Source organism: Nicrophorus vespilloides, unplaced genomic scaffold (genome assembly GCF_001412225.1).
Source record: "Nicrophorus vespilloides isolate i.1.1-1 unplaced genomic scaffold, Nicve_v1.0, whole genome shotgun sequence".
NCBI lineage: Eukaryota > Metazoa > Arthropoda > Insecta > Coleoptera > Silphidae > Nicrophorus > Nicrophorus vespilloides.
In genome coordinates, this window is record NW_017099254.1 from 17,480 (window position 1) to 32,467 (window position 14,988).

The 14,988-nt window shown below is 34.8% G+C and overlaps 1 protein-coding gene across 1 annotated transcript in view; it reads left to right on the forward strand.

Moving 5' to 3' along the window:
* The first annotated feature begins 890 nt into the window (after window positions 1–890).
* Window positions 891–14,988, forward strand: part of LOC108564262 (homeobox protein abdominal-A homolog) — a 36,108-nt gene continuing 22,010 nt past the window's right edge. Inside the window, exon 1 of the mRNA XM_017923257.1 lies at window positions 891–1,013. Within this exon, the coding sequence (XP_017778746.1) occupies window positions 914–1,013 (100 nt within the window). The 5' untranslated portion in view covers window positions 891–913. The remainder of the gene's footprint in view (window positions 1,014–14,988) is intronic.

Consider the following 14,988-nt stretch of genomic DNA (forward strand, 5'->3'; position numbering starts at 1 on the left):
ATAATAATAAAGAAACGTTCTTTTTTGTATTTGTACTTGTTTTTTGTGTATAGAATACATTTTACTGTACTAAAAAACGTGACTATTTTGATCCAATTTTATATAAATCACTAATAGATTTGAATCAAAGTGTTTGAGGAAAATAATGAGCTCATAAAAGCTTCTTTATTTGTATATAATTTATTAATGTTATATATATGTTATATTTATGGAAAAGACACGAGGATTTAAATATTAATATATTTACTTTAATACAAAAAAATCAATTAAAATCTAATATAAATTAAATAAATAAAACAAATACGTATACAAATTTTTCTAAAAGTTTCATAGTGCAAAAATATATATTAAGTATTGAATCTCAAAAAGTACATACTTATATAAGAAAGTAAACATCGATCCGGATGTAATACTTTAATTCATTATTATTAATCCTCTAATGAATCTACAACCACAATATAAATAACAAATAATATCAATGAAAATCGATTGATAAATTAACTTAACACACGCACTTAAAACGTTGAGATTTGACAAATCCACTATACATTTTGAACTTTAACTAAATACAACACAAATTTAACAACAATGTTAAACACGAGACGAGATTTCGTGAAAGTCTGTAGACTCAACCGATTTCAAACTTGTACTAAGCCTGAAAATCCATATTTTCTCTATTTTTTTCCTTAAAAAACGTGCATTTATTGCCCCAATAACTTTCTAAAATACCTTTTTTTAAACGATTTTTTTAAAAAAAATTGTAGAAGAATAAAAGATGTACCTAAAAAAAGGAAAAAAAAAACTTTCTCTGGGTGGTTTTTTAAGGGATGCGGTGAAAGCGTTTGGAAGAAGAGAGTCCAGTTTTGATGCTTTTTCGGTGGCGTCGAGGCGCGGTATTTTACTCTGTGTGTGTATGTATATATTTGTGGATGTGTGTGAATACAGTGACTTCCCTTTCCGCGATGGGTGCATGTCCGGGACTACTTCTTGGCCGGCGGCTCGGTTTTTACGAGGTGAGACAAAGGCAAAAGTAAATAAGAACCGCATGCGATTCGAATCTAACCTGTGAACTTTCCACATGCAAATATCCCACTTGTAACTCCGGCCGAGATAACCCGTAACGTATAACCCGGCCGGCACATAACCTATTATGACATGTCTATTTGAAACACATACACAGAGAGAGAGAGAAACACTCCGCGAGGTACAAGATTTCTAAAATTTACGGGACAGAGGATGAGAAAAGAGAAATACGCGCGTCTAGGTTTATATGTGGAACAACTTGCTATAACAACAACAACAACAACAATGAGATGATGCATATAGTCCTACAAAATGAAATGCGTAAAACTAACTAACGATGATGACGGAGGGATGCGGTGAATCCTCTAAAATAATAATCGAATCACCTTGTAACTCACTCTTTTCAGGTGATAAACCTGTCGTCGGGTTTATCCATCGCCTGAAAGTGTAAAAGGCGTCGGCCATCATTGCGTGCGTGTGTATATGTGTGTGTGATGAGTGTGTCGTCGGGGAAAACGCGCGTTGCGTAACCCGGGCTCTGTCGCGTACCTCGGGCTCCTGTGGTGGTGGTGGTGATCATCAAAGGTTCTGAGGTGAGCACATCAAACATAGGTGTACGTAGCTAATACTATCCGATTCGCGTCTATCTTTTTCGATTGGAATTCACCTCGAAAAACGGATTATCCCCATTTTTTTTTCCATCATCCACACAGCCAAATTCATGGCGCATCAGAACCGTCGGCATCGCACCAAACATGGCCGATGCCGCGGCGGCGCAGACTTCCATCCCGAATCCGGTTTTTATAATTCGTACCTGCAGCGACACACACACAAACCATACCACAACCACACACATACACACAACCCATTTTTTACTACCATCATTACTCATTATTATCCCAATCAGATATTATTTAAAATACGCTTTAAAACGTGCGCAATATTTATAATATTGTATTCCTCTGGAGAGCATCTCTATCTCTCTTTTACACACTCAAACACAAATAACCCAACTATTATTATACGCTTTTAGGGGATGGCCGTTTGCCATCGCATACCTTTTCTATAATTCGCCCCAATTTTTTTTTCTTCTCTTCTATTCTTTCCACCTAAAGAACCCGACCCGTCCGAACGATCCCAGTCCATTCCCCAAATCCGTTGATGCAACAAGGTAAAAATCCGATCCGTCCGCATAGCGCATAACAAGGTAAATCGCTTCTTTTTTTTTATTGTACATCTTGTTCTTCTCTTCTGCTTCCATTCCGCGGGATTGGCGTTTATTGAGAGATTCTCGGATAATCGCAGACCGCGAACAAAGAGATCTTTTCTTTTTTTACCTTTTCTTCTTCCTCCGTTTCGTTCTTAGTTAAGTGCGTGAAAACGCAACAAACGCCAGCTTCTATGAACTAATCACTAGAAAAACCAATTGTGCAATTCCTTACAGTTTCATAACTAACTTAATCATTAACTTAAATTTACACCAAGATCATATTAATAATTCAATTGCCTTAATCCTTATATTAATCTGGGTAATCTCACGTTTGAAATTCTTACTGTTAAATATTTAAAGACTAAACAAAAAAACTGTTAATTTGTACTTTTACTACTTATAAAAATAATCAATTTATTTGAAATTAATAACTCTAAATTTTAATTAATTGTATTAATTTGCGTATAAAGTTCTTTCGCGCAAATTAAATAACACTAAATTATCATTATATGGTGGAAAAATTATGTAAGTATGTAAATATTTTGAGCAAATATGTAAGAGAAACCGAATGTGCGATGAAAAAAAAACTGTTATTAGTCGTTTCGATATTATTAAGGTCGAGCAGACAGTTTACGGCCAATAATATTGGCGTTACGTCGCGCATAAATGTCGTGGCCAATTGGAATTTATAATATTATCAAGAGCGCTTTTTACATCTTCATTTGAATACGGTTTTAGTCAAATACCATCACACCGTTTTCAGAAACATTTGCACACATTTTTATTTGATTACATAATTTCGCACCTTATGTCTATCTTGTAAATACACTAATTTAATTAGATTTGCGAAAATTATGAATATCAAAATATTTATAAATATAAATCATAACAACAATTGAAAGATTGTCAAGAAAATGTAAAGAAATTTCTGTATTATTTGACTCACAATTGCGCTTAAATAAAATCTGCGTATTCGAAATGTACGTTAAAATAAAATTTTATTTCAATATGTTTCAAGCAAAATCTTGATGCTTAGATTACTTCATTCATTGTTTCGACAACGCGCCTGACATTTACAGTTACGAAGAAATAAAGAACAAGCTTCAAACGTGTTTTATTTTATGTCTTTGTTAGAATTGATTGCATTCTTATTTTCGTGCACTGAGGTCATCGAAATTATTTTCACTATATAAGAAACACATATAAATATGCTGGATTCGGTTTACGAATTTATAACATTCCATTTGATTTGAATACGATTTAAGTCAAATGTTAATTCACACCTATAAAACCGACTGTTTTATTACTTTTAGCACCTTGTCAACCGAACATCCAACATGTTTTATATCTTTCGATCGAATTGATTGCATTCCTATTCTTATTGAAATCAATGAGATCATCAAATTCAAACTATCACAATAAAAAAAAACATTAATATAGTTTCATTTAAATACGCTTTTAGTTAAATGTTAATTTACTCCTATAAAACTAATTGTTTATTACTTTATCACCTTGTTAATGAACATTTATCTTGTTTTTTTGTTGCTTTTAAATTGATTTTTATTACTTCAATAATCAATTAACAAATTTTATAATTATTTAAATTAACACTAGATTTCTCTTTGATTCTCTACTAATATAATATATTGTGGTTTCTATAAATCTTTTACTATTTTATTTCACGTATTTTTTATAAATAAAATGTTAAAATTACAATAAATTGTAATAATGTTTAGATGTTTGTCCCTTACATAAACATTGGATGTGAATTATTCGATGTGCATAGAAATATTCGGTAAATTTAATCCATTCAGTAAATAATAGAGCACGTAAATTCGCATTTGCACTGTAATACATTATACGAGTTTTTCCGTGTTTCCGGTTGTTGTAAGTTCGGACTTGCCGTGTTCCTTTTTTTCCATGCGCATTGGGGGGAAACCAGTGGGGGATGGGATCGGCAAATGTGGCTTTAATAAAGTTTCGTTTTGTCAGGATGATGTAAATAGTGCAACTGAATAAAACGAATGCGCACTATTTCGTTGTGTGATTTATTCGCATAATTTGGCTGTCGCTGTCGCGATTTACGGCCGTTTCGGTTGTAAATCCGGGGGGCTAGACCCGCGTCCCCCCTATTTAATTTATCGATCGGGGAGCGGATTTTAGCGAAGCGCCAACAAAAAAAAAACGTTATTATTAAACGATGAGTTGAAAATGTAGAAATATGATAGAAATTGTGTATTGAATAAATAAAGACTTTAATGCATTTGTACTGAGAAATACAGAAAGGCATTCAGCAACAAACCTCTTGTGTAACCGTATTGACATGTAGATGTATGGCTCGTGCATTCGCTTGGAGAAAGATACGAATAAAAAAGTTGCGAGCTGAGAAGAGAGAGGCACGAAGAAGGCGAACAGATGAAAAAAATAAATAAATAAATAAAATGGAAATAAAAGAAGAGGGGAATGAAGAAAAAAATAATTGAATGAAAAGAACTCTGAGACCGTTCTCTCTTAAAGGTTATAAAAGTTGTAGCACAAGGAAATGCGATGTCCTACAAGATCACGACACTAAATTAAATAATAACGTTCCGAGGCTCATCCCTCCGCATTGCGAAAGAGATTTCCAAGGAAACCGTTCGTGAAAATAGCGTTTGCTTAAGGAGAGAAGGAACGAGGATGGACGAGAGCAAACAGCAACAACAACAAGAAGATGATGGAGAGAAAAAAAAGAAGGAATGAGCGGAACGAGTGTGTCAGATGGACGGCAGTCTTTGATTTAAGCCACTTGTCAGTGCCATTCTAAGTATGATATCTCTATAACCATCTGCGGTCCACATAAAGACATCGCGCGGGCATTCTTGAAACATATGTTACTAAAAGGCACTTCAGTACCGCAACCTTTTCTCAGGCTCGAACCAGAGCAAGAGACGAGAGAAAATGGAAGAGAAGAAGAAACGAATAAAAGAGAAGTGCATACATACAGATACACATGCGAGAATAATCGTGGTTTTTCTTCTTCTTCTCTCAGTCGTATCTTCGAGGATTTGAATAGATTTTCCAGCCGCAGACGGGGCTAATTGGAAAGCACCCATTTCGCCGCCCCCCTTTAAAATCCTCAGCCCCGAAAATCCGGCTGCGTCAGAATTATATAAATCGTGCCTCGTAAAGTTTATAGAAATCGATTTCCAAGTTAGATTTCTGCGCGCCGCTCGAGATCTATATAGAAGATAGATTCTAGAATTGTATGTGCAATACTCACACAAAGGGTTTCGTATGTATGTGCACACACGTAGACATTCGAGCCGAGAGAAAGAGGAGCTTTATGGCGCATGGACTTATTTTTCCAAACTAAATCAATACTCGCCAACAGCGCATCCGACACAATATAAAATCCACACTACCGAACACACTTTTAGTGCATCGTAAAATTATATGCCCTTTTCCTAAGGGCAGAAACTCAGAAAAAAATTAGGATGTAACATCAAACAGTTTTTTTTTATTGTAATAGTTATTAGATCATCGAAGAAATCCATCAAAACCATCGTAAATTTTCTCTCTTCATAGTTTTATTATTTATTAGTCCTTTCCCTGAGGACACAAGCAGTACATACGGAAAATCATTTTATTATAAGTAATAATTATAACATCATTGAGCGAATCCGTAAAAAAATACTAATACATTTTTTCTTCTTATAAATTCTTCATCCTTTTTCTAAGCCTTAGAATCTAAGGACACAGATTACAAAAAGAATAAAATTAAGAAAATTTCTATCTAAACAAATTCAAGTAATCATTATTCGAAGAATTTGTTAGAACTTTAGAAATATTTTCTGTCTATAATTTCCTTATTATTTATTTTATCCTTTTCCAAACTAATAAAACGGGAAAAGTACAAAATGTCAATAAAAAATCAAATATTGGATTATAAAGCAAATCTATCGAAATATTACTATTTTTTCATTATTTCTTTATCATCAAACAAAAATAGAATACAAAAATATTATAAAAAAATATTAACTTCTCCTTTTTGTAATAATAATACAAAAGTACAATATTATATGACCTATGGTCAATAGCCCTTTTTTTATTTGTTCTAAATAATTAGTCCTTATATATTTATTTTATTTTTATAATCTATACAAACTATTTCAATAAACAAACAATTATTCTTTTTATTAAAATGTACATAATTTCTATCCAACTCATTGAGAGAATCCATCAAAACGCTCGTAAATTTCCTCCCTTCATATGACATCTTATAGCTTCCTCTTTATTTATTTATTGTTTTTTTTTAATATTTATATACGGTCGTCGTTTTATACTTACTTTTATCCTTTTCGCAATTCGTGTTTTACGACCGCAATAAATTCACGTTTAATTTACATTATTATGTTTCGCTAATTTAAAGCGGAATGAATAAATGGATTTATTCGGGCCGTAAATTTCGTTTGCACTTTTCGCTCCATTCATTAAAAATCGAAGTGCATAAACGGGAAAAATAATAATAAAAAAAACAAGTAAATCTTCCGTGATACGCATTTCTTCATACCATTAATTAACTATTGTATATATATTAATTATTTATAATTATAATTATTATTGTTGAGACAGTTTTGCACAATTTACAAAAACAATTATTACATTACAACTTATACTAATTATTATATTTGTTAGTTTATAGTTGATAATGTGATTTAAACCTAGACATTGGGTTAGGCTTGCACCAATCTCCGTTTTAGGTAGAAGCTCTGCGATTGGTTCGTTTCAAGGTCGTTTTGCATTTTCCACGCTCGCCTATAGAAATGCCTCCCAGCTTATTATTTTCTCAAGCTAATTGTACTTATTTACAACAATAACAATATTTGTAATGAATTAAAATTAATGAAATTAATATCAAATTTTCTTACATAATTATCATAATATCAAATAAATATTTATGAGTTAATAAATTATAATAATCAATGATGATGCGTATCGTTCTTGATATGAATGAGTTGTATAAATGGTTTTACAATAATATTCATTACGTCGCGTCGCGCGAAATTTGCATAAGATGAGGGCCCATAAGTATTGGAGATGGGAGTAACGGACACAAGGTGCTATAGTAGAAACAAAATTTACAATTTCCGCGAGTCTAATTGATTTATGTTACGCGACGCGAAAACGGTGACGTGGCACTTTTTATTTTCAATTTTCCCGCGTCTCTCTTACGTTTCGGGATTCACTCGGTGGAGAGGATTAAATGCGTATGGTATTTATTGAACATCTGCGGGTTCCGATTCGTTATGATTTACAAAGCTGGAATAGTTAGTTAGTTAAGATGTAACAATAAATTGGAGTACGCGGTTCGCTAAAGAAATGTATAAATAACGAACGCGGCGAAGATGTGTATATCTATACAGATATGTATTTGTATCTGTATATAATAAATGTATGTATGTATATAGATACAAGTTATTGGTCGATAAATAATGTTTATTAAGGAGGGACGACGTTTTGCAGGGTGTATTATTACGTTTATTAAGAAGAGAAGAGGTAATTGATTTTGCGATGGTCGCGAAATGCGCGAAACTTTCGTGAATGGCCTAATGAACGGATATGAGTCAATAAAACGGGTGTTATTAGAGGCACTGGGCTATGGGCTTGTAAGGAGCGAAGATAACCTTATCGAATGGCTCCGGACTCTCGAGGATGAAACGCAACAACCTTTCTCTCTCTGTTTCTCTTTCCCACAAAAGCTCTTCGATCTCATTCCTTCGCTCCTTCACCATCTCTCTCTCTTCAGTCTTTCTGGCCTCTCTACCAACCGGTTCCTATATAAGGTTTCCACTACAAGACAAGCCTCAGCTGCTGTCACCGGCATTTCCTCCACTAATGAGATGGAATTGGACGGACAAGCTTTTGCCCTGTTCGCCAACTTTTCACCACGCAACAACAACAACAACAACGGTCGAGGAACGGAGAAAGATACAAGAAAAGAGAGAGAGTTGACAGAATTTTTTAATTTGGCCCCGAAAAAGATTATATTCGGCCTGCTTCTTTTTTTTTTTCGTATCCTCTGCAACTTTTTCGACTTTTGTTCGTTGTTTTGAGAGTGAGAGCAGAGTGGGCTTCGTTATGCGGATAACAAGCTTCGGAATATCAAATGGTCGGAGCGTGGTGGTGGTGGCGGAGGCAATGGCGCGCGGACAGGAGTTGAATGGAGGTTAATAATTCATGAATAAATAAATAAAGAGGGACAATCTAGTGGCAAGCGTCGTATTGGCTCCAGTATTTATGGAACTTCGTTAGATCGTAAAGTTTGACGGACGTTATATGAACTGCGCGTTCTGCACCGTAACTAACAACCTGACCGCAATCCGGGACTCCGGGATTTGTAGCGCCGCGTCGAGATTAATTGGATTTCCGGTTCGGGAATTTATATTATATCTATTCCTTCCTTCCCCCACTCACATCATTCCTTTCAAACTTATTTTTAATCTTCTTCAACTACTTCTAATACTTACATTTAACTATATAAACAAATTTTATACTTTTTTAAATAATAAACAAAATGTTATGAAATATTATCATAATTGTTATAAAGTTCTCATTATAAAAAAAGATCTATTATAGTTAAGATGTAAGTTGCAAACGTTCATGTTGTAGTTTCAGCAATAACTCAGTTTTCATCCTTCTTCCTTCACCCACTCACATTACTCTTTTCATTTTATTTTAATACTTTTCAACTACTTCTAATACTTACATTTAAAAACTATAGTAAAGTACTGTAATGTTTTTATTGTAAAGTTGATCTATTATAGTTCTATAAGATGTAAGATGCAAGCGTTCATGTTGTAGTTTGAGTAATAACTCAGTTTTCATCCGGGCTTAATTGCTGCTGAGGCAGGGCAAGCGCGATTGGAAATAGAGTTGCTAGTTTATTAAGAACTCTTTGTTATAGTTGCGGATGGAGAGGTATGGCTTTATAAAAAAAAAGTAAGGATAATGATAAAGAAGAGAGGTGCTCCTTCTCGATGCGGCTTCCTCCCATAATTCTTTTCCTGTTCCGACGTCGTCGTTGTTGTTGTTGTTTGCTGCAAAGTCGATAAGTCAGCAAGCGATCCCGTGTTCAGGAGATCTCAACATCCAAAAGCCTGCTGAGAGCGTTGCATTATTAAGTTATAAAATATTCGCGGCGAGTGTTCCGATCGCAAATCCCCCTCTGCGCGTTTCGCAATCTTCTATCGACACCGACACGGGCTGTAGTTAAATCAGGCGCCGCAAAAATCTGCACGACTTATTACTTACGTGCCCCGCCACATGCATATCTATCTATCTATATCTATATAGATTTATCGCGTTATTCCCATTTCGAGCGCGTAAACCGTTTTCCCCCCACAGCGCGATATCGCGCGCCACCGATCTCCCAGAGCTTATTGAGATGTTTTGCGAAACAGCGTTCACAGATGGCGTTTCCTTTATTCAACCCTTACGTCAGTTCGATGATGCGTACAGTATTACGCCGGATTAACGAGGTTTCGGTTTTTCGAATCCGAGTGAGCGTTTCCCGCGGGCACAGAACCAGACGGCTGGCATTCCTCTCTACACGCTTGTTATCTCGGAGAGCTTTCGAATGGCGAGACGTGTGGTGTGCAGAGGTGGAGGAAGAAAGGAGAAGATGAAGAAGAAGAAGAAGAAAAAATGGAAATAAATAGAACCGTCCGTGCCGGGACGAGGGACGTGAGAGGAGGAGAGGCGAAATGTGGAAAGAAACTTTATATAATACATGTGGTCAGCTTGCTTTATGATTATGTCGCTGCGGCAACGTGATTTCTTCTTATTCAAACACATAAAGCATTCATTTAATCATGCTACAACTACGAACAAATAATAGATGACATACTGCCTAAGACACACGAAATACAAAGAATACAAAAAAAAATACAACAACAGGCGATTGTGTAATACTATGAACAAACACATACTCATTACTGTTATATTTCATTACATGAATATTGTTTTTGGTCAAAAATATTCAAGTTATTCTAATAATAATAATTTATTGGCCAAACATCAATACATAAGAAGAGAAAAAAAGTACAATTTATACATAAATAAATTTTAACATACAATAAAAAAATATATATTAATAGGCTGGCCAAAGGGCCAACGGCCTAGGTCTTTCCGCCCGGGAACATAAACTTTATTATGAAATAATATCAGTATTATAATAATGATAATATACAATGAACAACAGAAGAATAAGAGAAAAAATATANNNNTGAAGGGAGGAAGGGAGTAGTTGTAGGGTGTTATTTTCAAGTTATTGTAAATACTAATATATAACTAAAATTTATTTAATTGTAATTCTTAATATGAACTAGATATAATAATTAATTCAATTGAACCTATTGAAATAAATTATTGTTAAATCAATGAAATACGTATAATTACTACTCAAAAAACAATAATTTGTTATGTAAACATTAGTACAATTGATGTTTTGATATATTCGATGCAGAAGTAATAAATTATAGTTTTCGAAGTGTAAATAGGTGCGATTATAAATGCGGACATCGAGAGGAAACCCCGGTGTAATAGAGTTTGTCGGTTTATTGGAAGTGCCATGCATCATCAGAAAAGGAATCGGTTACGCAACGTGCGCGGTTCCGGCTCGGGATTCGGCGCCTCGCGGAGCGGCATTTAACCGTGTTTACATACGGCTCAAACATGGCGAAGGGAAGGCCAGCTGATCGCGACCAAAGCATCATCGCTGCTTATGCAATCGCACACAATCCCTTCTCTCAATCCCCCTCAGATTTATTATATATTGGACCGGAATCCTTTACACCCAAATTGGTCGCGTTTTAATGGAATAATTATTGGTATCCTTTTCCGTTTCTCACATCTGATTCTTCAGCACGTGTCTAGGATGTGAATAAACGAACTTGAATTATTGCTTGAAGGACAGACGTCTTTGTTTTAATCTTTAAGAGAAGTATTTTATAATGTACTCTATATCGAAATCCCTACAACCGAAATCCCAACATTCGAAATTCTGACACAGTGAAAATCTCGACAGTATCAAAATCCCGACCATTTTAATCACGTAGTAAGTAATAACGCTCATTTTAAATTCATTTGTTTTACATCAAATAATAAAAGATACTGTCGGTATTATGGTTGTCGGTATTACAAATGTCGAGATTTTATAATTCTCGTTGTTGTTGTATTTCATTGGAATGACTTTTTTATGAGGTTAAGGTTTGGATTGGGTCTAGTGATCAAAAATAAAATTTCTTGACTTTTTTCTGTTGTATTTCGTCTTTTGATGATTGTGGTTGTCTCGTGGGGTCTTTGAACTTGGGGAGGAGGAGAAGGATTATTGTCGTTGGACGATGATGAAAGGATATAAACAACGCTGGTAACTATGTATCCTATATAGATACAACATGGGTGCCTGCGGTGGATCATTAGTCTGGCCTGCCGGAGTAACTCATGTCTTGCAACCACAATGTGAGTAACTGCAGGCTTAATAATGTCGGGGAAGCGCGCGGGGGTTACATTACCAAGTGAGTTACACCCCGTCCTAAGGGCTGAAACCAACACAACCTCCGCCAATCCAATGCATTTAGCTTCGCAAACATAAACCGAATCGATTGAATCGCGTACACATATACGCATACACACAGGCTAACAGCGAAAACCCATTCTCCTCCGGTCTCGTCCTTTCTCTCCTCCACCCAACTCCAAACATATATATATGTATGTATCTATATATATCTATACACTTCTCACTCGCACTTTAACCCTGCGAGCTTCTTTGTTGTCTCGAATTAAAATATATGTGCGTCTGTATTTCTGGCATGCGCCACACCGTCCACTAATTGGGTATAATTTCGATAAAATTCTCCGCGCCGCAAATTATATGAAATATTTTTGTTCACTCCCCGATAAAAGCGATAAAAATAAAAAGAAGGTCCTTTGTCCTCGGATCGTCCACCGCCGCATTGCTAATTAAGCATCAATGCGAAATAATGTTACTGAACCGAGAATTCACGGGACAAATTTCCCGGAAAATTCAAAATTGAAAAAAGTGTTAAAAAAGCATTGATCTAATAGTATCCCGGCACATTAGAAGTCATAAAGACGTAAAGTCGCAACTTATTTTAAAGTAGTCGAAGTTATAAATTTTCAAAATCGGCCATGATTTTGTTTGCTGAATGTTTAATGAAACGACTTGTTTTAAATTTCTCGAGTCCCGAGAATTCCCGGGAATATTTTAAACAGTTCTCTCGTGTCCTAGGAATCAAGAAAATGTCGAGACTTTAATGTGAACGCGTAAGAATTACCCAATCGACATCTACTCGAAGGCGCCCAAACACCTTCCTCCATCATCTTAAGATCCAACCTCTCATTCTCCTCCTCCACCTCAGCTCCACCTTGCCGACACGAATTTCGCCCGATTATCGCAAATTGCCGGTTGCCCCGTTACGTTTATACTAAAAATTACAGAACCCCATGACCGAGGGAATTTCAATATTATACTACACGTCCGTTCTCCCTCCGTTATTAATTTACACGTGAACCGCAGGGAGGGGAAAAATTGTGTTTACGAAAATTATTCCCCTTTTGCCGAAAGGTGGAGGCGATCCGCAAAAAAACTTTTAGCAAATTATTGTTTTCCATGCCGCTGCATTACAACGTAAACAACAACAAAAAAAGTCTTCATCTCATGTGAAAGAACTCTTTACATTTTAAATTATCCACGCTCTTATTACAGTTTACCCCACAGCGCGATTCACCTTATTTTCATCGTAACAGTTCATTTACTTTAAAATCGATTTACGAGGATCGTTCGAAACGTTCAACGTATAAAGTATAAATTGATGTTTTACTACATTCTCTTATTTTTTTGAACACGTACACAATTTCAAATCATTATATCCATTTTTTTACTGTTACAATTGAAACAATAATTGCGCCTTTTCTGTTCCTATTAGTTTTGTAATTTGGAAAAAAATATCTTTATAATTTTGCGAATCAATGAATCAATATGTTTTTATTTATTCTTGACTTGAAAATTGCATTTCAGGATTAAAACTTTTAGTAAAAGAGGTGATAGCTGCAGCCGGCATTTTTCAGAACTTACGCAATGACACTTTAGGGATGCTATAATGGCTTTAGAGTGTCGTTGGATGAAATTTATTGATATTAGGGGAGGCTATATTGAGAAATAGCAGTAATTTCGGATAATAATTTCATTTCAAGAAAATTTGGAGCGAATGAAATAATCCAGATGTTATATAATATTTTTCATAATATTCCATTAATTTAATAAGATTTTTTGTGTGTCTAATTATATAAATACTTATTTTTTTGATATAAATTTTGAATGAAATACGTTATATTTTTTTTTTCTGGATATAAATATAAGATAGTTTAAATTGCGTTTATATATGCGAATCAAGATATGCATGAATGATAAGGATGAGCGAGGATGAGAATGAACAGCTTTGTGCGCTCCAGGTGTTTAAAATCTATTAAGAAATAAATTGAAGTCATTAAGCTCGTGCTTTTTGGCGTCTGGGCCGAAGGAGGAGAGAGGCCGGGTGTCGAAAAAAGTTTAATTATTGCCGGTTCGGGGCCGTCCCAGGACAAAAAAGAAAGTAGTAAAGGAAGGAAAAGAAACCGAAGAAGAAGGAATTAAGGACTTAACGAAAATGGCGCATACGAAACGCGCGTGAATAAAGTAATTTAAATTTGAGTGATAACAGTAACCGATAACCTTTCGCAATTAACGAGCACCTTTTCTCTCATCGAAAATTAAATGCCGATCGCCATTTTATTACTCATAATTGCGTAATTTCCTTTTGTTTCCTTTTTTATTATTTTGCGAGCATCGTCCCATTAAAATTCATCGAGAACATTTGTCATAGTTTTGTTTTGTTTTTCTTCTTTTGATACTGTTTTTTTTGTTGTTGTCGGAGCAGTGATCATAAATCCAGCGAAAAATTAAAAAATAATTGCATTCTGTAACAAAAAAAAAAAGAAACGGGCAACCGCCACCACCGGACGATGGATAATTCAGTTTGTTTTTAACGTTCGCAGTAAATCATCACTGCTTTTTTTTTATTTTACTTATTTTTTTTGGTTTGTCGACGGTGATTTAGTGGATTATCCCTTTTGGTAATTATTCTTATCCAGATCGGAGAGTAATCCGCCAGCTTTTGGAGGCGCGCACTACCTTCATTATCATCTTCGCATCGCAATATTTTGGGACTACTCCCATTTTGAAACGCCCGCTCATAATCGCACCAATTATACCAAGGAAGATTCATCGTTGTTTCTATCTAATGTTTGTACCATTTTTCAGTTAAAAAAAATGGGATTTTTGTAATTTTAAATTTTGGCGACCAACGTGGGGCTCTACTTTTTTTTTATAATTATGCATGTACAAATACAAATAAATTACTTCAAATAGTTTTGAGTCTAATAATGACATTTTTTATACTTTACGGCTTTACTTGATAATTGCACAAATTACTGAGAAATAATATATTTAAAGTTTTGGTGACCAACGTGGGGCAAATTATATACTTATTTCTAGACTATTATATACTAATGTATATGTACATAACTACTGCATCTTATATCTCAAGTATGTGTTTAAATGACTTTTGAAAATAAGGCGTAGCAGCTTTTATATTAATAACTTTGTAGAGATTGTTAAAAATGCTTTAAACGGTTATTTATATTATACATTCTTTGTG